The 25,573-nt window shown below is 42.8% G+C and overlaps 1 protein-coding gene across 3 annotated transcripts; it reads right to left on the reverse strand.

Annotated features, from left to right (window-relative positions):
- Positions 1-357: 357 nt before the first annotated feature.
- On the reverse strand, positions 358-23,729 carry LOC123732841 (NACHT, LRR and PYD domains-containing protein 12-like). Of its 3 annotated transcripts, XM_045712177.1 has the most exons (19): positions 23,643-23,729; positions 18,142-18,419; positions 13,504-13,670; positions 10,999-12,799; positions 10,248-10,421; positions 9,995-10,168; positions 9,683-9,856; positions 9,151-9,324; positions 7,078-7,124; positions 6,394-6,949; positions 5,973-6,028; positions 5,308-5,345; positions 4,850-4,914; positions 4,529-4,717; positions 4,233-4,367; positions 3,951-4,083; positions 3,820-3,849; positions 1,714-1,996; positions 358-1,412 (listed from the first exon to the last, which is right to left on the reverse strand). In XM_045712177.1, the coding sequence occupies exons 2-14, from the start codon at positions 18,390-18,392 to the stop codon at positions 4,591-4,593; spliced, it is 3,804 nt and encodes a 1,267-aa protein (XP_045568133.1). In that variant the 5' UTR covers positions 18,393-18,419; positions 23,643-23,729; the 3' UTR covers positions 358-1,412; positions 1,714-1,996; positions 3,820-3,849; positions 3,951-4,083; positions 4,233-4,367; positions 4,529-4,590. The 3 variants fall into 3 exon arrangements, with proteins under 3 accessions (XP_045568133.1, XP_045568135.1, XP_045568134.1); XM_045712179.1 differs by lacking the exon at positions 9,683-9,856; XM_045712178.1 differs by lacking the exon at positions 4,529-4,717.
- Between the last annotated feature and the right edge of the window lie 1,844 nt (positions 23,730-25,573).

Consider the following 25,573-nt stretch of genomic DNA (forward strand, 5'->3'; position numbering starts at 1 on the left):
CTGTGAACAAAGACAGGGGTCCAACTCCCCAAGAAGGTTGATCATCCTGGAACATAACTCATTTCCTTTTCTCAACACCATGTCGATGAGGTCACGTGCCTTCTCTGCCCTCTCAGCGATCCTCTTTAGTGAGTCCATTTCCTCACTTCCTTTAGACAGAGTGAGTTGTAATCCCATAAAGAATCTAAGGAAGGTCTTTGGTCAAGATGTCAACGTGGTGGTGTGTATCTTTGACTAGCCTGACTATCAGCCTCTCCATCTGTATAGGACAAGAGATCATTCCAGTTCATTCCCTTAATTGTGTTTTCAAAATCATGTTGTGGAAATTCTTTCACACAGAGACACTCGAAGTCAATCTGAAATGAATCATTGTTTATTGTCAGCGAGCTGGAGAGGTTCCAACCAATCAGGATCTCTCCCTGGGCAGACTCAACTCAATGTACCATAGAACACATGTCAATCAGGATCTCTCCCTGGTCAGACCCAACTCAATGTACCATAGAACACATGTCAATCAGGATCTCTCCCTGGTCAGACCCAACTCAATGTACCATAGAACACATGTCAATCAGGATCTCTCCCTGGTCAGACCCAACTCAATGTACCATAGAACACATGTCAATCAGGATCTGTCCCTGGTCAGACCCAACTCAATGTACCATAGAACACATGTCAATCAGGATCTCTCCCTGGTCAGACCCAACTCAATGTACCATAGAACACGTCAATCAGGATCTCTCCCTGGTCAGACCCAACTCAGTGTACCATAGAACACATGTCAATCAAGAGCTCTCCCTGGTCAGACCCAGCAGTTGTCTTATATACGGCTATACACAGACAAGTTATATTTGCATAGTTTAGCATAATTCATGAATCATTACCATTTTGTTTCATTCATGTGACCGACCAATACTGGTTCATAACATTTAACAGACCAATACTGGTTCATAACATTTAACAGACCAATACTGGTTCATAACATTTAACAGACCAATACTGGTTCATAACATTTAACAGACCAATACTGGTTCATAACATTTAACAGACCAATACTGGTTCATAACATTTAACAGACCAACACCTCACCAGTCTTCTTCTCTCTAAGATGAGACCTTGAAACTGAGATATCTCCTTCTCAAAACAACATCTGGGCTTAATGCCAAATTACAGCTACTGATAGTGAGGATTGTACAGTCAGACACTTGATGAACACACACATTGGTTTATAGAACAGCAAATTAATAAAACACAGAAATGTGTTAAAAGAATAGCAAACATTAACATTTCCCTTACAATCATTTAAGTGTCTTTGTCCACAGACTAGGAGACAGGCCTCAGCATCTTCAGATTAGGTGAAGAAGTGTCTTTGTCCACAGACTAGGAGACAGGCCTCAGCATCTTCAGATTAGGTGCTACAAGACAGAGGATGGAGGAGAAGGGAAGAGAGAGATCAGAAAGTATGGAGAAGAATGAGTAGTGAGATACACCTGAGATAATGATGTGATGATGGTCCTATGATACACCTGAGATAATGATGTGATGATGGTCCTATGATACAAATATAATAAGAGTCATTTATTACAGGCAGCAACACAAAAACATGCTTCCATTCTGAAAAATACTTTCTCTTTGATCTGGGTAGCTATGTTTTTATTTGACCTATATTTAATCATTCCACATATTCAAGGAAGGGATAAAATTAAACTGTCTTACCTAGATTCACTCAAGTGCTTAACAAGATGGCGTTCATGTTCAATGAGAGCTTTGAGACAAGCTCCCGTCACTTCTGGTCCTTTAGGGAGGACTGCATTCAGTAGTTCTCTCATTCGGTCCTGTTCAGTTGTTTCAGCTTTTATTCTGGAGTACTCTTCATCACCAATCATGCTCTTTGACGACAGATCATCTGCTATTGGCATTGGGTTTTTGACTCCCTGAATGAGTTCAGCCCTGTGTTTCTTCAGAAACTCCTCAGCAGGAATCCCAGGGAGTGTTAATGCTGAAAGGGGGTGAATTAAATTAATATGTCTTTAGGGTGAACAGCAGCTGTTTCTACATCTAACAGTCTCTCCAGTTATCATTCCCCTGATAGTCATTTCTTGTATAGAGCTGACTCCAGGGTTGTAGTCAATTCAGATTCAAGTCAGTCAGTTTAAAACAACATTTTTTTAAATTTACTGATTTATTTGGAATTGACACCTACCCTGGCTGACACGATTGTCTATTCTACATAACATACAGAGCCTTGCAAAAGTATTCATACCCCTTGGATTTCTCTATTGTGTTATGTAGTGGGATTAAATTGGATTTAATTGTAATGTTTTGTCAACAATCTACTGAAAATACTCTGTAATGTCAAAGTGGACCACTTTAAACTCAGTTTTTCACAATTCCTGAGATTTAATCCTAGTAGAAATTCCCTATCTTAGGTCAGTTAGGATCACCATTTCATTTTAAGAATGTGAAATGTCAGAATAATCGTAGAGGGAATTATTTACTTCAGCTTTTATTTCTTTCATCACATTCCCAGTGGGTCAGACGTTTACATACACTCAATTAGTATTTGGTAGCATTGCCTTTAAATAGTTTAACTTGGGTCAAACGTTTCGGGTATCCTTCCACAAGCTTCCCACAATAAGTTGGGTGAATTTTGGCCCATTCCTCCTGACAGAGCTGGTGTAAGTGAGTCAGGTTTGTAGGCCTCCTTGCTCGCACACGCTTTTTCAGTTGTGCACACAAATTTTCTATAGGATTGAGGTCAGGGCTTTGTGATGGCCACTCCAATACCTTGACTTTGTTGTCCTTAAGCCATTTTGCCACAACCACAACCTAAGTGTTTGTAAACTTCCGACTTCAACTGTATGTTCTTTGACATTACACAGTATTTTGTGGAGATTGTTTACAAAAATTACAATTAAATCCCTTTTAATCCCACTTTGTAACACAATAAAATGTGATGCAGATAGAAATACAGAGCCCTGCAAAACTGTCAATGTTCTATATCATTACACCCCACTGAACACGACTCATGAAGACCTTCATCACCCCACTGAACATGACTCATGAAGACATTCATCACCCCACTGAACATGACTCATGAAGACCTTCATCACCCCACTGAACATGACTCATGAAGACCTTCATCACCCCACTGAACATGACTCATGAAGACCTTCATCACCCCACTGAACACGACTCATGAAGACCTTCATCACCCCACTGAACATGACTCATGAAGACCTTCATCACCCCACTGAACATGACTCATGAAGACCTTCATCACCCCACTGAACATGACTCATGAAGACCTTCATCACCCCACTGAACATGACTCATGAAGACCTTCATCACCCCACTGAACACGACTCATGAAGACCTTCATCACCCCACTGAACACGACTCATGAAGACCTTCATCACCCCACTGAACATGACTCATGAAGACCTTCATCACCCCACTGAACATGACTCATGAAGACCTTCATCACCCCACTGAACACGACTCATGAAGACCTTCATCACCCCACTGAACATGACTCATGAAGACCTTCATCACCCCACTGAACATGACTCATGAAGACCTTCATCACCCCACTGAACACGACTCATGAAGACCTTCATCACCCCACTGAACATGACTCATGAAGACCTTCATCACCCCACTGAACATGACTCATGAAGACCTTCATCACCCCACTGAACATGACTCATGAAGACCTTCATCACCCCACTGAACATGACTCATGAAGACCTTCATCAGTGTCCTTCATCACAACTTGAAGAGACGTTAGCTCTGTAACCTCGTCCACAAAAACAAACTTACATATTCGATGAGAGTCTTTGCTGTATTCATCTGAAAAACAAACAACAGAAAATATCATAAAACATTTTAATAGCATCTGTTAGAAAAGGACGTTGATGATTGACATACTGTTTATGTCTAGTATTTCTTACCTTTTGATACCACTGATTTCCATACTGTCCTCTCATCTTCCCCGATTAACTCCATCTCAATGTCAACCCCTGTGTTTCCCATTATCATCTTACAACAGCTTGGTGTGGTGTCTGCAGGTAACAGCTGAATCTTCTGTAGAAGGCCATATGGTGCAACGATTGAGACAACAGACAGACAGAGAGAGAGAGAGAGAGAGAGAGAGAGAGAGTGAAATAGAATGATATTCCAGTTATTCATATACAATATGACAGATTCATGTCCTCAGCCTGCTAAAACTGCACCTCTGGATAGATGGAAGTGGAGTGGGGATTCTTGAGCGCAAACCAACTGTTCAGCTTTAAGGGCCTGTTTGGACTTGACAGGAGAAATTCTGAATATCCTTGGGACACCTGATCTTTCTCCCGTTCCTGAACAGCCTACAAAATGAGCAATGTAATAGTCAGAACAATGTAGTCTCATAATTCACACAACATGCAGCTCACTGAGCAATCCATTTTGTCAACACCATTGTTATTGATTTAACCTTTATTTTATCAGGAAAGTTGACAGAGAAGAGATTATTTTGTACAGCAACGACCTGGGGAAGAGTTGCAGGGGAGAGGAGAGGGGATAAATGAGCCAATTGGAAGCTGGGGATGATTAGGTAGCTATGATGGTTTGAAGGCCAGATTGGGAATTTAGCCAGGACTTCAGAATGACATCTCTCTCACACAGCCAGCGGAGCCCAGACACTGTGCACTCATAACTCCCTTTGGGTGTCCTGTGTCTGAGGGCAACAACAAGATATGGTAGAGAGGGTCAATGGTCAAATGGAGAGGTTGGAATCGAAGACTATTCCCAAAGGTAATGGGGAAATACACTAGCAGGTGGAATGAAATGTTAAAAGTAGTTATTTTACCTGAACATTGTCACTCCCTGGACAGTGGAAGTCAAGGGCTCAATCTGAAGCCAGTGTGTGGAGTCCTGAACAAGGACAAGCGTGTCAGTAATATATATGGGGCCAGTTTCCTGGACACCGTTTGAGTCTAGTGCTGGACTTAAAGCATGCTCAATGGAAGTTTCAATAGAAAGTTCTTTAAGGTCCAGGACTAGACTTAATCTGTGTCTGGGAAACTGGCCCATTAACCAAAGTAACTAATCTAATGTATGTATTCAATGTTACATGGAATGCTGGTGATTTATCAATTAAACTGTCTAATGACAAAATATAACACCAGCTAAAATCCTGCATGACTACAAACAGAACACAGGACTGTCTATATCCCAGTATGAATGGTTGGTCAGTACACACCTGGCTTTGAGACTGTACCTGACTCCTGCAGGTATGTAAAAGTAAAAATTGACATTATGACTTACCTCAACATGGTCACAAGTCTTACAGCTCTGAGGAATCCCTGAAGTCAAAAGTAGTTGTTATTTAAAATGAGACAATCTCATGTGATAATGAATTAATAATTATTAAATAGACTTGTAATAAAAATAAATATAAGTGATCAACAGTCTCAGAATGTACACTCATTAGCATACCATAATCTGACATTAGTGTTATATTAATTCATGTTTGTGGAAGCAGGAAACAACATCGTTCTGGTCCATGTTTTGTAGATGTTGGGGTCTGATTTCTGGTAGATCCTAGGATGAGAGCTTAAAGGTAGAGTCAGATAAATTATGATGTACGAGCAGCACCACAGATATTGTGATGAGCAAGATGCCTGACTTCTCTCTCACACAGTCACACACAGTATCTGCCTATGTGGAAGGGTTCTCTTCACTCTCTTACAGAGTGGTAGTCACGGGACCAAAACAGCGGAGAAGTTTAGCCTTGCGGTACAATGCTCTTAGTTGTTGTAGAAATTGACCCACTATGCTGTTTAGTTTGAGCATCTACGTCATATCGCTGACTCTACCTTTAAGTTTGTTTTGACCAAATAGATCATGATTGTGTTCCTTGCCTGGGACTTAACTATAATGAACGCTTTAAAAATATTTTGATTTAAAAACAATTATCAGTTAACACTCACGTTTCTCAGGTCCAGGCTTGATCCAACACTCTCCACCATGGTCTGTAGGTCCATTTCTGTAGGTCCAACAGAACACATTAAAACACACCACTATTACTAATCTAACTGTCTGTAGGTCCAACAGAACACATTAAAACACACCACTACTACTAATCTAACTGTCTGTAGGTCCAACAGAACACATTAAAACACACCACTACTACTAATCTAACTGTCTGTAGGTCCAACAGAACACATTAAAACACACCACTACTACTAATCTAACTGTCTGTAGGTCCATCAGAACACATTAAAACACACCACTACTACTAATCTAACTGTCTGTAGGTCCAACAGAACACATTAAAACACACCACTACTAATGTAATTATAGAAATGATTCCAGAGGAAAACAAATGATAAACATTGCTATATGACTCACCTCTGAATGTGTTGGTCATCTATCTGACACAGGGTCACTGAGGAAGAGGAGGAGGAAACCCCAAACCCAGGATAGAGGGGTTCAGTGAATGTGGTGTGTTCTGTGTAAAGGTGTGTCAGTGTACCAGAGGAGGACACACTATAGAAGGACAATGTACCAGCTGGCCAGTCCAGATACACTCCAACTCTGTTAGAAACAGGACCAGGGACGACTCTGCTACAGACTCCAGGATGGTAAAAGCAATAACCACTATGAGAGCAGAGTAAACACCAGGACTCCCTATTGCCTCCAATGTCACTGTCAACCCCCCTTCCCTTCCTCTTCATTCCTTTGTACACCACACCAACGACAGCCATGCTACCATCCCTCTCCACCTCCCAGTAATAACGAGATCCAGATAAGCCTTCTCTGCAGAGAACTTGGGGAAGACAATCAAATTTGTCTGGATGGTCTTCATAATGCTGCCTCTCTTCCACCCGTGTCACCTTCCTGTTCCCCTCAGACAGTACCAGGTGTGGGTTTGCTGTATTTGGGTCGAGGGTGAGATGACATGCATCTATAGACAACAGGAGAGTTTAATCGAACCACATGTGAATGTAAAATGTTGTTTTGTAGGTACAGAACAAGTATTGATTAGTTACTATGCTTCTGATTATGCAGTTAATTAGGATTGAAGAGACTTACATTTCCTCAGCCCTGATTTCAGCCTGCACTCTCCACCATGATTCACACTGTAGGAGAAACAGGTTATTGACTGAAAAAGACCTAATAAAGCAGTCAACATTTAAACCACATTGTTGTGTTCTGGTGCACTATCCAAGTTCATTACTAGAGACATACAGGTATTCTATCCTACCCACTGCATACAGAACGGAGTACAATTCATTACTAGAGACATACAGGTATTCTATCCCACCTATTGCATACAGAACGGAGTACAATTCATTACTAGAGACATACAATTATTATATCCTATCTACTGCATACAGAACGGATTACAATTCCAACAGGATATCAGAGATGCAAAACAATAGTATTCATGTGGTGATGATGTATGCTGTGTTGGAGTGCTAAGCCTGCTGAGTAAACTTCCTCTTAATACTACCATCATGTCCTCATGTTACTGAACCTACTACACTACAGTCGTGGCCAAAAGTTTTTGAGATTGACACTAATTTTAATTTTCACAAAGTCTGCTGCCTCAGTTTGTATGATGACAATTTGCATATACTCCAGAATATTATGAAGAGTGATCAGATGAATTGCAATTAATTGCAAAGTCCCTCTTTGCCATGCAAATGAACTGCATCCCCAAAAAACATTTCCACTGCATTTCAGCCCTGCCAAAAAAGGACCAGCAGACATCATGTCAGTGATTCTCTCGTTAACACAGGTGTGAGTGTTGACAAGGACAAGGCTGGAGATCACTCTGTCATGCTGATTGAGTTCGAATAACAGACTGGAAGCTTAGGAGGGTGGTGCTTGGAGTCATTGTTCTTCCTCTGTCAACCATGGTTACCTGCAAGGAAACACGTGCCGTCATCATTGCTTTGCACAAAAAGGGCTTCACAGGCAAGGATATTGCTGCCAGGAAGATTGCACCTAAATCAACCACTTATCGGATCATCAAGAACTTCAAGGAGAGCAGTTCAATTGTTGTGAAGAAGGCTTCAGGGTGCCCAAGAAAGTCCAGCAAGCACCATGACCGTCTCCTAAAGTTGATTCAGCTGCGGGATCAGGGCACCACTAGTACAGAGCTTGCTCAGGAATGGCAGCAGGCAGGTGTGAGTGCATCTGCACGCACAGTGAGGAGAAGACTTTTGGAGGATGGCTTGTGTCAAGAAGGGCAGCAAAGAAGCCACTTCTCTCAAGGAAAAACATCAGGGACAGAATGATATTCTGCAAAACGTACAGAGATTGGACTGCTGAGGTCTGGGGTAAAGTCATTTTCTCTGATGAATCCCCTTTCCGATTGTTTGGGGCATCCGGAAAAAAAGCTTGTCCGGAGAAGACAAGGTGAGCGCTACCATCAGTCCTGTGTCATGCCAACAGTAAAACATCCTGAGACCATTCATGTGTGGGGTTGCTTCTCAGCCAAGGGAGTGGGCTCACTCACAATTTTGCCTAAGAACACAGACATGAATCAAGAATGGTAGCAACACATCCTCAGAGAGCAACTTCTCCCAACCATCCAGGAACAGTTTGGTGACGAGCAATGCCATTTTCCAGCATGATGGAGCACCTTGCCATAAGGCAAAAGTCATAACTAAGTGGCTCGGGGAACAAAACATCGATATTTTGGGTCCATGGCCAGGAAACTCCCCAGACCTGAATCACATTGAGAACGTGTGGTCAATCCTCAAGAGGCCGGTGGACAAACAAAACCCCACAAATTCTGACAAACTCCAAGCATTGATTATGCAAGAATGGGCTGCCATCAGTCAGGATGTGGCCCAGAAGTTAATTGACAGGATGCCAGGGCGGATTGCAGAGGTCTTGAAAAAGAAGGGTCAATACCGCAAATATTGACTCTTTGCATCAACTTCATGTAATTGTCAATAAAAGCCTTTGACACTTATGATATGCTTGTAATTATACTTCAGTATTCCATAGTAACATCTGACAAAAATATCTGAAGACACTGAAGCAGCAAACTTTGTGGAAATTAATATTTGTGTCATTCTCAAAACCTTTGGCCACGACTGTACATATGACACAAACGCAGCTCACACTATTAGGACATCTATTGTGACTTACTTCAGCTTCATCAGTTTATATGTGCGATCCACCAGAGCAGCTGAAAGCAGTCCCCCTGCAGAGTCTCCTGGGTGATTGTAGCTCAGGTCCAGCTCTTTCAAGTGGGAGGGGTTTGACCTCAGAGCTGAAGACAGAGCAGCACAGCCCTCCTCTGTGACCAGACAGCCAGACAGCCTACAGAGAGACACACAACAGCTGTCTAGGTTGGTGTACTGGTGTCAATCATCTTGTAGGTCACCCATCCAATTGTCCATGAAACAAACATTGTGATGAAATATTAGATTTTCAGAGTATTTGTTTTACTAAGCTCAGTACAGACCTGACTGAAACAGCTGTACTTACCCCAGTGTGTGTAGTTTACAGTCTGGATCCTCCAGTCCAGCAGACAGCAGTGTAACTCAGCTCAGTACAGACCTGACTGAAACAGCTGTACTTACCCCAGTGTGTGTAATTTACAGTCTGGATCCTCCAGTCCAGCAGACAGCAGTGTAACTCAGCTCAGTACAGACCTGACTGAAACAGCTGTACTTACCCCAGTGTGTGTAGTTTACAGTCTGGATCCTCCAGTCCAGCAGACAGCAGTGTAACTCCTGGGTCCTGCAGGTCATTGTCTCTCAGCTCCAGTTGTTTCAGTTGTGAGTTGGGTGAACTCAGGACCGAGGCCAGATGTGAACAGCAACCCTCTGTCAGACCACACTGACCTAGACTAGAGGGGAGTAGAGGACAAATTTGAACGCTTGCAACACACACACACACACACACACACACACACACACACACACACACACACACACACACACACACACACACACACACACACACACACACACACACACACACACACCTCAGTGTGTGTAGTTTACAGTCTGGATCCTCCAGTCCAGCAGACAGCAGTGTAACTCCTGAGTCCTGCAGGTCATTGTCTCTCAGCTCCAGTTGTTTCAGTTGTGAGTTGGGTGAACTCAGGACTGAGGCCAGATCTGAACAGCAACCCTCTGTCAGACCACACTGACCTAGACTAGAGGGCAGAAGAGCACATGATTAACACATGTTTAAAACATCCACATAATAACTAATACTGAAGATAGTAAGCTCACACTAGTGTCTGTATGTTGTAGAGTGGACTGGTTAGTCCAACACAGAGCAGTTCCACTCCTCTGTCTCCCAGGTCATTGTAGCTGAGGTCCAGTTCTCTCAGGGGGGAGTTTGGTGTCTGCAGAGCTGAAGACAGAGTCTCACAGGATACATATGTGAGTTCACAGCCATTCAGTCTGCAGAAAGGAGATAATCTGTTAGATATACAAATCCTTCATTATAATGATACTGTACAGTCGTGGACAAAAGTTTTGAGAACGACACAAATATTAATTTCAAATATTAAATTAAAACTTGCAACTTTTCAGTTACTAGTCCTACACTCCAACCACTAGGCTACCCTGCCGCCCCATTTGACAGTGGAAAAACAATGATTCTAAGCACCACACTCCTTTTGAAGATTCCAGTCTGTTATTTGAACTCAATCAGCATGACAGAGTGATCTCCAGCCTTGTCCTCGTCAACTCTCACACCTGTGTTAACGAGAGAATCATTGACATGATGTCAGCTGGTCCTTTTGTGGCAGGGCTGAAATGCAGTGGAAATGTTTTTTGGGGATTGAGTTAATTTGCATGGCAATGAGGGACTTTGCAATTAATTGCAATTCATCTGATCACTCTTCATAACATTCTGGAGTATATGCAAATTGCCATCATTCAAACTGAGGCAGCAGACTTTGTGAAAATTACTATTTGTGTCATTCTCAAAACTTTTGGCCACGACTGTATACATCAACTCAATAACAGAACTTACAGTGCTCTCTTGCAGGTTTTCACTACTGGCAGCAACCTCTGATAACCTTCCTCTGATGTGTTGTATGTCTTCAGGTCAAACTCCTCCAGCACCTCCTCTGACATCAGTAACAGGTAGGCCAGGGCTGAACATTGGTCAGGTTTTAGTCTTGTTTCTGAAAGAGTTCCTGATCGCAGGGAGGTCTGCATGTCTTCAACTAGAGAGTTGGCACCAAGTTCATTCAGACAGTGGAACAAGTTGATGATCCTTTCTGGTGAGGATTCCTCCTCGATCTTGTCTGAAAGGTACCTGACTGTTCTCTCAACTGTTTTCTTATTGCTCTGTGTTGTACTTCCTGTCTGTGTCAGAAGGCCTCGTAACAGATTCTGATTGGACTCCAGTGATAGACCCAGAAGGAAGCGGAGGAACAGGTCCAGGTGTTCATTCTCACTCTTCAAGGCCTGGTCCACTGCTCTCCTGTGTAAGTCAGACAACTGGATTGACTCCTTCTCCTCACCACCACTAGCGGAGGAGAAAACATTTTCCTTCTTGTCCAGACATGATTCTAAAGCATGCACTACTGCTAGAAACTCCTGAATGCTCAGATGCACAAAGCTGTAGACCTTCTCTTGGTACAGCCCAGATTCTTCTTTAAAGATCTCTGTACACAATGCTGAGTACTCTGATGCCTCTGTGACATCAAGGCCACACTCTCTCAGGTCCTCCTCATAGAAGATCAGGTTGCCCTTCTGCAGCTGTTGGAAAGCCAGCTTGGCCAGTTTCAGGATCATCTCTTTGTCTGACTGAGACAGTTCCTTTGGGTTTGTTTCTGTGGATTTGTTGTACTTCCTGTTCTTCAAAGTGATTTGGATGAGAATGAAGTGTGAGTACATCTGGGTCAGAGTTTTGGGGACTTCATCCTTCTCTGCCTCTTTCAGTATCATCTCAAGGACAGTGGCTGATATCCAACAGAAGACTGGCATGTGGCACATGATGTGGAGGCTCCTTGATGTCTTCATGTGTTTGATGATATCATTGGCCAGATTCTGATCTGTGATTTTCTTCCTGAAGTACTCCTCCTTCTGTCGCTCATTGAACCCTCGTACCTCTGTCACCTGGTCAACACACTCAGGAGGGATCTGATTGGCTGCTGCAGGTCGTGTGGTTATCCAGAGGAGAGCAGATGGAAGCAGATTCCCCTCGATGAGGTTTGTCAGCAGCACGTCCACTGAGGTTGGCTTCGTGACATCACAGCACTTCTCATTGTTTTTGAAGTCTAGAGGAAGTCGACACTCATCCAGACCATCAAAAATGAAAACAGTTTTGGTTTCACCATCTTCAATGCTGTCAATCTCTTTCAGCTCTGAGAAGTAGTGGGAAAGAAGTTGCATCAGACTGTATTGGTCCTTTTTCAGGTTCAGATCACGGAAAGGAAGAGGAAACATGAAATGAACGTCCTGATTTGCTTTTCCCTCTGCCCAGTCAAGGAGGAACTTCTGCACAGAGACTGTTTTTCCAATGCCAGCGATTCCTTTTGTCAGCACAGTTCTGATAGGTTTGTCTTGTCCAGGTAAAGGCTTGAAGATGTCGTCGCATTTGATTGGTGTCTCTTGTGTGGTTTGCTTCTTGGATGCCATCTCTATCTGTCTAACCTCATGTTCATTATTGAGCCCTCCACTTCCACCCTCTGTGATGTAGAGCTCTGTGTAGATGTCCTTGAACAGACTTTGGTTTCCATGGTGTCCAATTCCTTCAGATATGTGTTGATACTTGTGTTTCAGTTTAGCCTTGATGTCTTGTTGGACTGTCAGCAGAGTTTGACCTGTAGGAAAACAATGAGAGTTGGGACTAATCAGTTAATGTGTGTGTGTTACGTTCTTATTTTTCAGAGTAAATAACCCACGCACACTAGAGAACCTGTAACCAAGTTTAATTCTTCCCAAAGGTTCTGTACAGCTGTAATTCAGACAACCCAACATTTGTCCCATCCAGATATTTATATCCCTCTTAAAACGGCAGGGTAGCCTAGTGGTTAGAGCATTGGACTAGTAACCGAAAGGTTGCAAGATTGAATCCCTGAGCTGACAAGGTAAAAATCTGTCGTTCCCGCCCCTGAACAAGGCAGTTAACCCACTGTTCCTAGGCCGTCATTGAAAATAAGAATTTGTTCTTAACTGACTTGCCTAGTTAAATAAAGGTAAAATAAAAACACTCTTCTTCAATCCTTTCATCTTATGGTTCTACAGGAAGAGAAACAGGAAACCAAACCCTTATTACTCTCTTAAGAGAATCTGTCCTCACCTCCTGACCTCAACACCTCCTTCATCTTATCCACAGATGTCCATCTGTCTCCCCTGTATCAACACGGTGCTCTGCTCCCGTCCCCCAACACATTCCACAGCTATCTGTCTTTCTACAGATATTCTATGCTTCTTCTCTATCATTTATTTAATATCTCAATGTTCAAAATGTCGAATCCAACAGTGTGAACCATACTTTGTAATATTGTATGAAACACAGTCTTACTTCTTCTGTCCAGAAGGTTGTGTGTGATCTTTAATACATCCTCACTGTCCAAACTCTCCACTTCCTTATTGTCATCTGGTAATGGTTCCTGGCTGAAAGCAGGTGGCTGATCACTCTTCATTGATAACAGGCTGGTTGTAGGTGACTCTGAACTGGGCTTCTGGACACTGAACAAAACAGGGAGACAGATCACCTCATCAATATCACATCAATACCTCATCTACTTCATTTTAACAACTGTATAATGGACCTTCTACTGTATAATTCCTGATGTTTAATTTTTAAGTGAATCCGCATTTGGGAAAACAGCAGCACTGAGTGGTTTCTACTGTGTCTTTTATAAAGCTAGCCATCTTCAGTTAGCAGCTAGCCATCTTCAGTTAGCAGCTAGCCATCTTCAGTTAGCAGCTAGCCATCTTCAGTTAGCAGCTAGCCATCTTCAGTTAGCAGCTAGCCATCTTCAGTTAGCAGCTAGCCATCTTCAGTTAGCAGCTAGCCATCTTCAGTTAGCAGCTAGCCATCTTCAGTTAGCAGCTAGCCATCTTCAGTTAGCAGCTAGCCATCTTCAGTTAGCAGCTAGCCAGCTTCAGTTAGCAGCTAGCCAGCTTCAGTTAGCTAGCCAGCTTCAGTTAGCTAGCCAGCTTCAGTTAGCAGCTAGCCAGCTTCAGTTAGCTAGCCAGCTTCAGTTAGGTTCACATTCCAGGTCCGGCTTCGTCCATACAGTGATGGTGTATACGCCCGCTGCTAAGTCTAGTAGGCTTATAACTGTGTGTCGCACATGGCTAGTCGAACCCCGAACTCTTCATTTAGGCAGGTTAACTCAGGGCTAACTCCACTTATCCTGAATGAAGTGTCTGAGCCACTAGTTGAGGACCAATGAAATCAGATACCCTTCCTCTCACACAGATTGGGTCATCCTCCCCTTCATTTGAGGAAGATGACTGATTTAAAGATTATATTAATCATATAGCTCTGCATTGACATGATTGCTTGACGGTAGGTGGGGGCGGGAGGTCCTGTATAAACACAAACTCACTTCCTTGACAACAGCTCTGCACTGCTCCTCGAAGAACAGGAAGTATGAACGCCCTGACTTCTGCATAGGCCGTATCACCGTAAAATGCTGCACGGCCAATGCAGACGTCAGATTGACCATGCTGAGCCTTTATTTTTGTATTTAATCTTTATTTAACTAGGCAAGTCAGTTAAGAACAAATTCTTATTTACAATGACGGCCTACCAGAACCTTCTATGGATGATATGTCTACAGCCGCAACGCAACAAGCTGTTAAACAGATAGGATGCTTTACATTCATAAGCACACCAAAGTCAGCATTAACGGTAAGTAATAAAAAGGCGGAACTGCTAAAAAACCTATTTCACAACATAGCCTGCTGAATTTGCTAGATAACTTTTCTTTGATTTTGATTTCGGCACAAATGAAAATGTGTTACTGCCTCATGGATTTGATATTTCAGCATTATCTCAACGAAGTGTTCGGTGTTCGACTAGCAATGTGCCTCATTCACGAGCAGTCAAAAGCCTGCTCATGAGTAGAGCAGAGGTGTTGAGCAGGAAGAAATCTCCCACCCCCACCTACCATCAACCAATCATGTCAATGCGGAGCTATACGGAGCTATGGGAGGCGCATGGCATCGCCGTACAAAGTTCAATTTGGCCTCCAAGCCTATGGAGGCTCCACAGTTGCTAAACTGAGCAAATCAAATCAAATGTATTTATAAAGCCCTTCATACATCAGCTGATATCTCAAAGTGCTGTACAGAAACCCAGCTTAAAACCCCAAACAGCAAGCAATGCAGGTGTAGAAGCACGGTGGCTAGGAAAAACTCCCTAGAAAGGCCAGAACCTAGGAAGACACCTAGAGAGGAACCAGGCTATGAGGGGTGGCCAGTCCTCTTCTGGCTGATCCTCCGAACCGTACACCACATTGCCAGATCAAGCAGAAATTGGCTTTAATAGCAGCAGGCGGGTGAGCAATTTCCACCGTCCTAGTATGGATGAAGCCTGATCTGGAATGTGACGCTAACGGAAGCTGGCTAACGGAAGCTGGCTAACGGAAGCTGGCTAACGGAAGCTGGCTAACGGAAGCTGGCTAACGGAACGGAAGCTGGCTAGCTTTATAAATGCCTGAGTAGATGTAGCTTGCTTCGTAGTATAACACTTAGGTTAGTTCTGAAGGATTCATTGCCATAGAAATGTACCTGGCTAAAAGATTACACTTTTCTGGCATTTTAACTTTGTTTAACTAGGCAAGTCAGTTAAGAACAAATTCTTATTTTCAATGACGGCCTAGGAACAGTGGGTTAAGTGCCTTGTTCAGGGGCAGAACAACAGATTTGTACCTTGTCAGCTCAGGGATTCAATCTTGCAACCTTTCGGTTATTAGTCCAACACTCTAACCACTAGACTACGCTGCCGCCTAGTGGTACTGGGTATCCCGAGTTGAACTCGGGGCAGTGGCGTGTATGCATGGATGCCAAGGGAAGCCAGGCTTCCCCAAAAAATAGACCAATAGAAAAAAATACAAAAAATAAAACCATTCATCTTTCGTCTCTCTGCGTTTCATAATGTTCCTTCAATTCACAAGAGGCTGAATGTATCTCAGAGGAGAAAGCATCTGAGTGAGCAAAACAGCGCCCCCTCTGTCTCTATACATGTAGGACATCTATTCAATTCAAGGGGCTTTATTGGCATGGGAAACATATGTTTACATTGCCAAAGCAAGTGAAATAAATAATAAACAAAAGTGAAATAATCAATAAAAAATTGACAGTAAACATTACACTCACACGTTTCAAAGGAATATACATGTTAAATGTTATATTATGGCAATGTACAGTGTTATAACGATGTACAAATGGTTAAAGTACAAAAGGGAAAATAAATAAACATAAATATGGGTTGTATTTACAATGGTGTTTGTTCTTCACTGGTTGCCCTTTTCTTGTAGCAACAGGTCACAAATCGTGCTGCTGTGATGGCACACTGTGGTATTTCACCCAGTAGATATGGAAGTTCATCAAAATTTGATTTGTTTTTTAATTCTTTGTGGGTCTTTGTAATCTGAGGGAAATATGTGTCTCTAATATGGTCATACATTTGGCAGGAGGTTAGGAAGTGCAGCGAAGTTTCCACCTCATTTATTGGGCAGTGTGCACATAGTCTGTCTTCTGTTAAGAGCCAGGTCTGCCTATGGTGGCCTCTCAATAGCAAGGCTATGCTCACTGAGTCTGTACATAGTCAAAGCTTTCCTTAATTTTGGGTCAGTCACGCTGGTCAGGTATTCTGCCACTGTGTACTCTGTAGCATTGAAGACAAGGGAAGCCAGAGAGCATCTGGCATTCCTTGACACAAAAAGTATACAAAAATTTGCCAATCAGCGTTGAGCTAAACTGAGTGAGCTTAACTGTGAATGGTCCTGGCACACAAAAAACAGTGTCAAGGGAAGCCAGTTTGGATTTGCCGTCACTCCTATCAAATCCCATTGAGAGCATATTTCATTGACAGAAGAACTTGAATTGTTGCACCTCGTTGTGGCTTGCTTGCCAGCTAGGTAAATCTTGCCCTTTCCTAAATTAGCCATGGATGGAGATAGGGATTTGGACTTGTGGTTTTACTTAATTCTCTGTAATGGCTAATGATTATAACGGCCATTCTGATCCAACCATTCATTCATAAAAGTGGGTACTGTGTGTCAGAGTGATAGACTGTTTTGTCAACATGAAAGACAGGAGGATGGCATTTGTGTTTCTTTACAAGTAGGGTGAGTCAACATTATCTTTCTACTTAAATACAATATGCTTTGTGGACTTCACTGGACAGAGGTTTCTATCCGGTTTTGTGATAAAACAAAGGTGTGGTTGAATTTATTCCACTGTGTCTTCTTATTGTCTCAGCCTTTAGTCCTATATATCACAGTGTCTTATTGTCTCAGCCTTTAGTCCTATATATCACGGTGTCTTATTGTCTAGGCCTTTAGTCCTATATATCACAGTGTCTTATTGTCTCAGCCTTTAGTCCTATATATCACTGTGTCTTATTGTCTAGGCCTTTAGTCCTATATATCACGGTGTCTTATTGTCTAGGCCTTTAGTCCTATATATCACGGTGTCTTATTGTCTAGGCCTTTAGTCCTATATATCACGGTGTCTTATTGTCTAGGCCTTTAGTCCTATATATCACGGTGTCTTATTGTCTCAGCCTTTAGTCCTATATATCACTGTGTCTTATTGTCTCAGCCTTTAGTCCTATATATCACGGTGTCAAGGCATATGAACTAACAGGTTATAGAGCAAACAACAAAATGATCACAACACATGGGTTTTAATATGGCTTTTTGGGGAGGCTTGGCTTCCCCAGTGATTTTACCCACGCACCACTACTGATTCAGAGTTTACCAAATTTAACTCTCTAACTCCTCATATCTGATTAACAGTGATTTGTTGACACCGGAGGGAGAAGAGCGTCTGGCAGCGTGTGCAACGATGTCCGAGGGGAAAAAACTGTGTTTGTTGTTTGTAGTAACATCTTTGTTGTTGTAACATCCCAAACAGATGGTTTCACCGTTAAGGAATCTAGCTTTAAGAGAACTGTATATATTTACAATTAATCGCTTACCTCTTAGAACTGGTGTCTTGAGTCATTTTAGAGGCAGTGGTTCCCTCCTCGCTCTCCCCAGAGAGACTCGATTTAGAGGCAGTGGTCCCCTCCTCTCTCTCCCCAGAGAGACTCATTTTAGAGGCAGTGGTCTCCTCCTCTCTCTCCCCAGAGAGACTCATTTTAGAGGCAGTGGTCTCCTCCTCTCTCTCCCCAGAGAGACTCATTTTAGAGGCAGTGGTCCCCTCCTCTCTCTCCCCAGAGAGACTCATTTTAGATGTAAGTCACAGCTCACTCAGCTACAATAAGAAATAACAGAATGGTCAATATTTCTGAACATTGTTGAAGAACAATTAACAATGACAACACTTTTACTGTCTGAGGTCAGAGTTCAAACAGAGACTTCATGTTGCATTTAAACAGTCCAATCTGTTATTACTTTGACCTGGATCACCATTGGCTGTCTCCATAACAACAGCTAGTCTACCTGGTTGGATCCCCTGACTCCATAACAACAGCTAGTCTACCTGGTTGGATCCCCTGACTCCATAACAACAGCTAGTCTACCTGATTGGATCCCCTGACTCCATAACAACAGCTAGTCTACCTGATTGGATCCCCTGACTCCATAACAACAGCTAGTCTACCTGGTTGGATCCCCATTAGCTGACTCCATAACAACAGCTAGTCTACCTGGTTGGATCCCCTGACTCCATAACAACAGCTATTCTACCTGATTGGATCCCCTGACTCCATAACAACAGCTAGTCTACCTGGTTGGATCCCCTGACTCCATAACAACAGCTAGTCTACCTGGTTGGATCCCCTGACTCCATAACAACAGCTAGTCTACCTGGTTGGATCCCCTGTCTCCATAACAACAGCTAGTCTACCTGGTTGGATCCCCTGACTCCATAACAACAGCTAGTCTACCTGGTTGGATCCCCTGACTCCATAACAACAGCTAGTCTACCTGGTTGGATCCTCTGACTCCATAACAACAGCTAGTCTACCTGGTTGGATCCCCTGACTCCATAACAACAGCTAGTCTACCTGGTTGGCTCCCCTGACTCCATAACAACAGCTAGTCTACCTGGTTGGATCCCCTGACTCCATAACAACAGCTAGTCTACCTGGTTGGATCCCCATTAGCTGACTCCATAACAACAGCTAGTCTACCTGGTTGGATCCCCATTAGCTGACTCCATAACAACAGCTAGTCTACCTGGTTGGATCCTCTGACTCCATAACAACAGCTAGTCTACCTGGTTGGATCCCCTGTCTCCATAACAACAGCTAGTCTACCTGGTTGGATCCCCTGTCTCCATAACAACAGCTAGTCTACCTGGTTGGATCCCCTGACTCCATAACAACAGCTAGTCTACCTGGTTGGATCCCCTGACTCCATAACAACAGCTAGTCTACCTGGTTGGATCCCCTGACTCCATAACAACAGCTAGTCTACCTGGTTGGATCCCCTGACTCCATAACAACAGCTAGTCTACCTGGTTGGATCCCCTGACTCCATAACAACAGCTAGTCTACCTGGTTGGATCCTCTGACTCCATAACAACAGCTAGTCTACCTGGTTGGATCCTCTGACTCCATAACAACAGCTAGTCTACCTGGTTGGATCCTTTGACTACATAACAACAGCTAGTCTACCTGGTTGGATCAACTGACTCCATAACAACAGCTAGTCTACCTGGTTGATCCCCTGACTCCATAACAACAGCTAGTCTACCTGGTTGAATCCCCTGACTCCATAACAACAGCTAGTCTACCTGGTTGGATCCCCTGACTCCATAACAACAGCTAGTCTACCTGGTTGGATCCTCTGACTCCATAACAACAGCTAGTCTACCTGGGGTACACACAACTAAAAAGACGTTACAGTTTAGATTGACAGACGGTAGTAGACATTATAACATTCACCAAGTAGACTTTACAGACCGTTAACATAGCTGAGAGATATTTATTCTATACCAACCGAAGCCAGGCTTCCCCCCCAAAAAATTGACCAACAATTTTTTTTTTTATACATAAAAGAATGTATCTTTCGTCTCTCTGTGCTTCATAATTGTCCTTCAATTCACAAGAGGCGGAATGTATCTCACAGGAGAAAGCATGACATGCTATTCTATAAAATCCTTTCTCTGTAATTAATATTACCTGATTGAGCTAATCATGTAAATGTAATTAACTAGAAAGTCGGGGCACCACGAAAGAGTGTTTATAGAGCTGTTATCTTCCGCATAATCTCTGAAAGACCTAGTAATATTTTACATCAATAGCAGTCAATATTAATCGTCACCTTATTTCAGTCTCATCTGAAATGTGTAAATTCTTGGTTATCTTCACGAACCCTGGCTAACAAGTTGAATCAGCGATACAAAATTGGGTTTAATTATTTATTTACTAAATACCTAACTAATCACACAGAATTATATATACATAAAATGCTAATTATGTCATACAGAGAACATCCCTGGTGGACGGAACCTGTATGATGGCTTGTTACACAAAGAGAGGGGGTTGGGCTTGAATGAAAGAGCGGGAAGACTGAGGAACAAAGGGAGAAGCTGTGCTATCGTAAATACAGTATCTTATGCATTCTAAATTACCGCCCATTTGGAAAAGGAAAATGCAATAAACATTTACTCTGAGCTGCGCTTCCGTAGGTTGGTCGTAGATGCTGGCCGTGTTGGCCAACAGAGATCTTCCTGTCCTCGGAAGAATGTCCCTGGTGGTAAATTGGATACGTTGTAGTATCTTCGTTGTGTGTTAGACTGGATATGTCATCTGTTCTTTCCTAGCCCACGTTTACAGCGGCCGCTGCTAACTCAACGGCTAGGAGGTCTCACTTCTTTAGTGAATAAGAGTTCAAAGTTCATACCATTCATAACCAAAGCTCACGCTGAGGTTGGCTTAGTTCTGTAGTTGACATGTTAGTCCCTTTTAACGTATGGACCGTCGTCCTATCGTCCTCAAAACAGGAGGTTACATTTTCGTCAAGGGCTTATATAGTGGAGGGGGAGAAGGGTGTGTTTCATAGTTTATAACCCATGTCTCTTCACAGGGGCGGGCCACTGATTGAGCAGGGCTCTAACCTTATGAAAACCCAATTCTCTCATTTGGAAGCTAAAATTACATTTAATCTCATCACCAATAGTTTCATATTCAAACATTTAATTTGCACAACAATTCCATGTGAATCTGATAACTACAATGTGTTGACTTTCCCAGATACAGTTTATGTCGTCCTGTCATCAGTCATAATGTCTTAGATGACAACCGAACAGATATCATATACATTAAGTACCAACGCATATTTTCAACTGATTCTATTACCGAAATATGGTTCCTTTCCCCCCACTTGTTTGATGTTCCCAGACTCTCTATGTTTAACAAAGGCTATTCAAGAGTCCTTCAGTAGAGTCAGAGAGAGAGGGAAGGGAGAAAGGTATTTATGGGGGGGTCATAAACCTTACCCACAGGCCAACTTCATGACAACTGTATAACAGAGTGATAGACCGTGTACTGTATAACAGAGTGATAGACAGTGTACTGTATAACAGAGTGATAGACCGTGTACTGTATAACAGAGTGATAGACCGTGTACTGTATAACAGAGTGATAGACTGTGTACTGTATAACAGAGTGGTAGACCGTTTTGTCAACATGACAGAGAGGAGGATGTCATTGGTGTTTCTCTACAAGTAGGGTGAGTCAACATGTTTTTTCTACATGTATGAACACGCACAGACATCAGTACCATGAACCATTCTTTACAACGTGCAGTAACTCTCTGTGGTTCTAAATCAATAGTTGTTTAGTAGTCAGAAAATGTCAGACACACGACCTTGCTTGACCATGCTGTAGGTCATGTCTGTAGGTCTGTAGGTCATGTCTGTTACATGTAATATGCTGTGTGGATTTAACCGGAAAGATGTTGCTTTCCGGTTTTGTGGTGGTTGAATTTATTCTGCCACTGTGTCTTCTTCTTGTCTCGGCCTTTAGGCCCATAGTCTATCTCACGGTTGAAAGACGTGAATTAACAGCGATTTTACCCCCGCACCGCTACTGGTGTGCCCTCATAATTGGTGTGGATGCAATTTTAAACACCCGCGCTTTAACCTGCCAAGTTGATGTATGCTTCAGAATGTTTTAATTATAGGCTATGTCCGGGCTTTTCTCCGTTTTATTTTACAATTTGTATCATGTTATTAAATATCATCCACTATCGAGAACCACGGTCAGGAATACCCACATACATTTATAACTGTCACTTGAGTGTTCGTTTTCTTCAAATTGTATCTTACATTTTGCATCATTCCATTCTGTTCACCTTTCTTTCCTCTGTCAAGTCAGTGTAAGTTGTTCCTGAGTGTCGTTAGCATTAGAATGTGGGCCTGTTTGAATCGTTATGGATCTCAGACCCCACGGAGCAGGTTAAACCTGTAGCCCGGTGCTCGGTTCACGACGACTGGACCGTTGTTATACAGTTCCATGATTAGTGAGAATTAGGGTAGATGTATAGGACCCCTCCCTATTCAACCCCGATTGTATACTTTTTTACACCTTCCAATGTTTCATGGATTCAACTTGAATATGACAACTTTCAGGATGAATCAAACTGCTGTATTTATTATTTATCAATATATTTTGTGTAAAAACGCTGTTGAATGAAAACTCCACCAGAAAACCTCTTGGCCGGTAAGTGGGTGTTTTCAGCGGTTAAATTACATTTATTCAGCGCACGCGAGGGAGCCAGGCCTGCAAAGCCCGTTATTAATAAGGTAAGTCTGAATATAAACTAATGAGAAGTGCGTAGGAAAGGCGTGTATAAAAAGGCGTTGGAATAATGCCCTTAGTGAATACACCCATGCACTGCTTGAGTTAACATGAGGTGCGATCAGTTTCTCTCGCCCGTTGTACCGGGGCTTGTATTCAGAAGAAAGGTGTTCTGACAACGATTAAACCAGTGGGTAACATTACGCAATGGTGCGCCGGCCAACTTATATCGAGCGCACAGCAGTGAGCAAGACGGACCACCACCTTCCTGATCCGTGTCGCAGGAAAGCATTTTCACCTTTGATTTAGCCCTACATTTAAATAGTTTCTATGACCATTGTTGCTCGTAACATTTACCTGACTGACTTGACGACACAGAGTGTTTCTATAGTGACAGCTTTACATAATTCCAATGCACGTCTTCTAACGCAGTTTCGTCATGCGGATAATAATCACGATAATGTGCTGTCAGTCGCCTTTACCAATAATACTCTACCTCATATCTCTGTAGCCTATAACATCACATTGGATCATATTGATTAGGCTAATCAATATCAATCAACACCAATGTAAATAAGACTAAACTTATCATTTTGTAAAGTTGAAATCAGTATTGTATTAACTTTACAATTCTTCAGGTGTGTTTCCCATAAATCATGTGTCTCTCTATGAAAGCCTAACTTCTCCACAACACTTTTCTACATTAAATTATAAAGAACGTTACAAACCTCTGATGTTTTTGTCTTCTACCTGTAAAGTCCATTTCTTCCTCTTGTTCCTTAAACACGGACTTTCTGTGTTGGGACATGAAGTGGAGAGGGGAGGAGGGAGAGGTAGAGGGGAGGAGGTAGAGGTAGAGGGGAGGAGGGAGAGAGGGATAGGTGGAGAGAGGGAGGAGAGAAAGGGGGGGTGGAGGGAGGAGAGAGGTGGAGGGAGGAGAGAGGGTGTGGAGAGAGGGGAGGAGGCAGAGGTGGAGAGAGGGTGGGAGAGAGGGATAGAGGTGGAGGGAGAGAGGGGAGGAGGGAGAGAGGAGAGAGGGCGGAGAAAGGGGGGGTGGAGAGAGGGGAGGAGGGAGAGGTGGAGAGAGGGAGGGAGAGAGGGATAGGTGGAGTGAGGGAGGGAAGGAGGGAGAGGTGGAGGGAGAGAGGGAGAGGTGGAGAGAGGGAAGAGAGGGAGAGGTAGAAGGAAGAGAGGGAGAGGTGGAAGGAAGAGAGAGGGAGAGGTGGAAGGAGGATAGAGGGAGAGAGGTGGAGGGGTGGAAGGAGGAGAGAGGGAGGGAGGAGAGAGGAAGGTAGAGAGGTATCAGGGATATACTGTAAAAGTAGTGCACTATATAGGGAAAAGGGTACCATAGGGCTCTGGACTAAAGTAGTGCACTATATAGGGAAAAGGGTGTCATTTGAGAGTACGTACTCAATACACTGTGTAGCAACATAGGACCTTATAGATTATTGACATAGGATCTGTCTCTCTCACTAACACACACACACACACACACACACACACACACACACACACACACTCACACACACACACACACACACACACACACACACACACACACACCTCATCTTAACAGACTGACTACACTACATTTACAACACCTCACCTTAACAGACTGACTACACTACATTTACAGCACCTCACCTTAACAGACTGACTACACTATATTTACAACACCTCATCATAACAGACTGACTACACTACATTTACAACACCTCACCTTAACACTGACTACACTACATTTACAGCACCTCACCTTAACAGACTGACTACACTACATTTACAACACCTTAACAGACTGACTACACTACATTTACAGCACCTCACCTTAACAGACTGACTACATTACATTTACAGCACCTCACCTTAACAGACTGACTACACTACATTTACAGCAACTCACCTTAACAGACTGACTACACTACATTTACAACACCTCACCTTAACAGACTGACTACACTACATTTACAGCACCACACCTCAACAGACTGACTACACTACATTTACAACACCTCACCTTAACAGACTGACTACACTACATTTACAGCACCTCACCTTAACAGACTGACTACATTACATTTACAGCACCTCACCTTAACAGACTGACTACATTACATTTACAGCACCTCACCTTAACAGACTGACTACACTACATTTACAACACCTCACCATAACAGACTGACTACACTACATTTACAACACCTTAACAGACTGACTACACTACATTTACAGCAACTCACCTTAACAGACTGACTACAATACATTTACAACACCTCACCTTAACAGACTGACTACACTACATTTACAGCACCTCACCTTAACAGACTGACTACACTACATTTACAACACCTCACCTTAACAGACTGACTACACTACATTTACAGCACCGCACCTCAACAGACTGACTACATATACAACACCTTAACAGACTGACTACACTACATTTACAACACCTCACCTTAACAGACTGACTACACTACATTTACAACACCTCACCTTAACAGACTGACTACACTACATTTACAACACCTCACCTTAACAGACTGACTACACTACATTTACAGCACCTCACCTTAACAGACTGACTACACTATATTTACAACACCTCATCATAACAGACTGACTACACTACATTTACAACACCTCACCTTAACAG

This window comes from Salmo salar, unplaced genomic scaffold (genome assembly GCF_905237065.1).
Source record: "Salmo salar unplaced genomic scaffold, Ssal_v3.1, whole genome shotgun sequence".
NCBI lineage: Eukaryota > Metazoa > Chordata > Actinopteri > Salmoniformes > Salmonidae > Salmo > Salmo salar.

What these genes read in the sequence shown, in the direction of transcription:
- LOC123732841 (XM_045712177.1), bottom strand. Translation starts at nt 18,392, where the DNA reads ATGAGTCTCTCTGGGGAGAGAGAGGAGGGGACCACTGCCTCTAAAATG. An exon ending in CAAGACACCAGTTCTAAGAG is followed by an intron (nt 13,671 to 18,141) that starts GTAAGCGATTAA and finishes TGTTTTGTTCAG; the next exon opens with TGTCCAGAAGCCCAGTTCAG. An exon ending in CAAGCCTGGACCTGAGAAAC is followed by an intron (nt 5,346 to 5,972) that starts GTGAGTGTTAAC and finishes TTTTGACTTCAG; the next exon opens with GGATTCCTCAGAGCTGTAAG.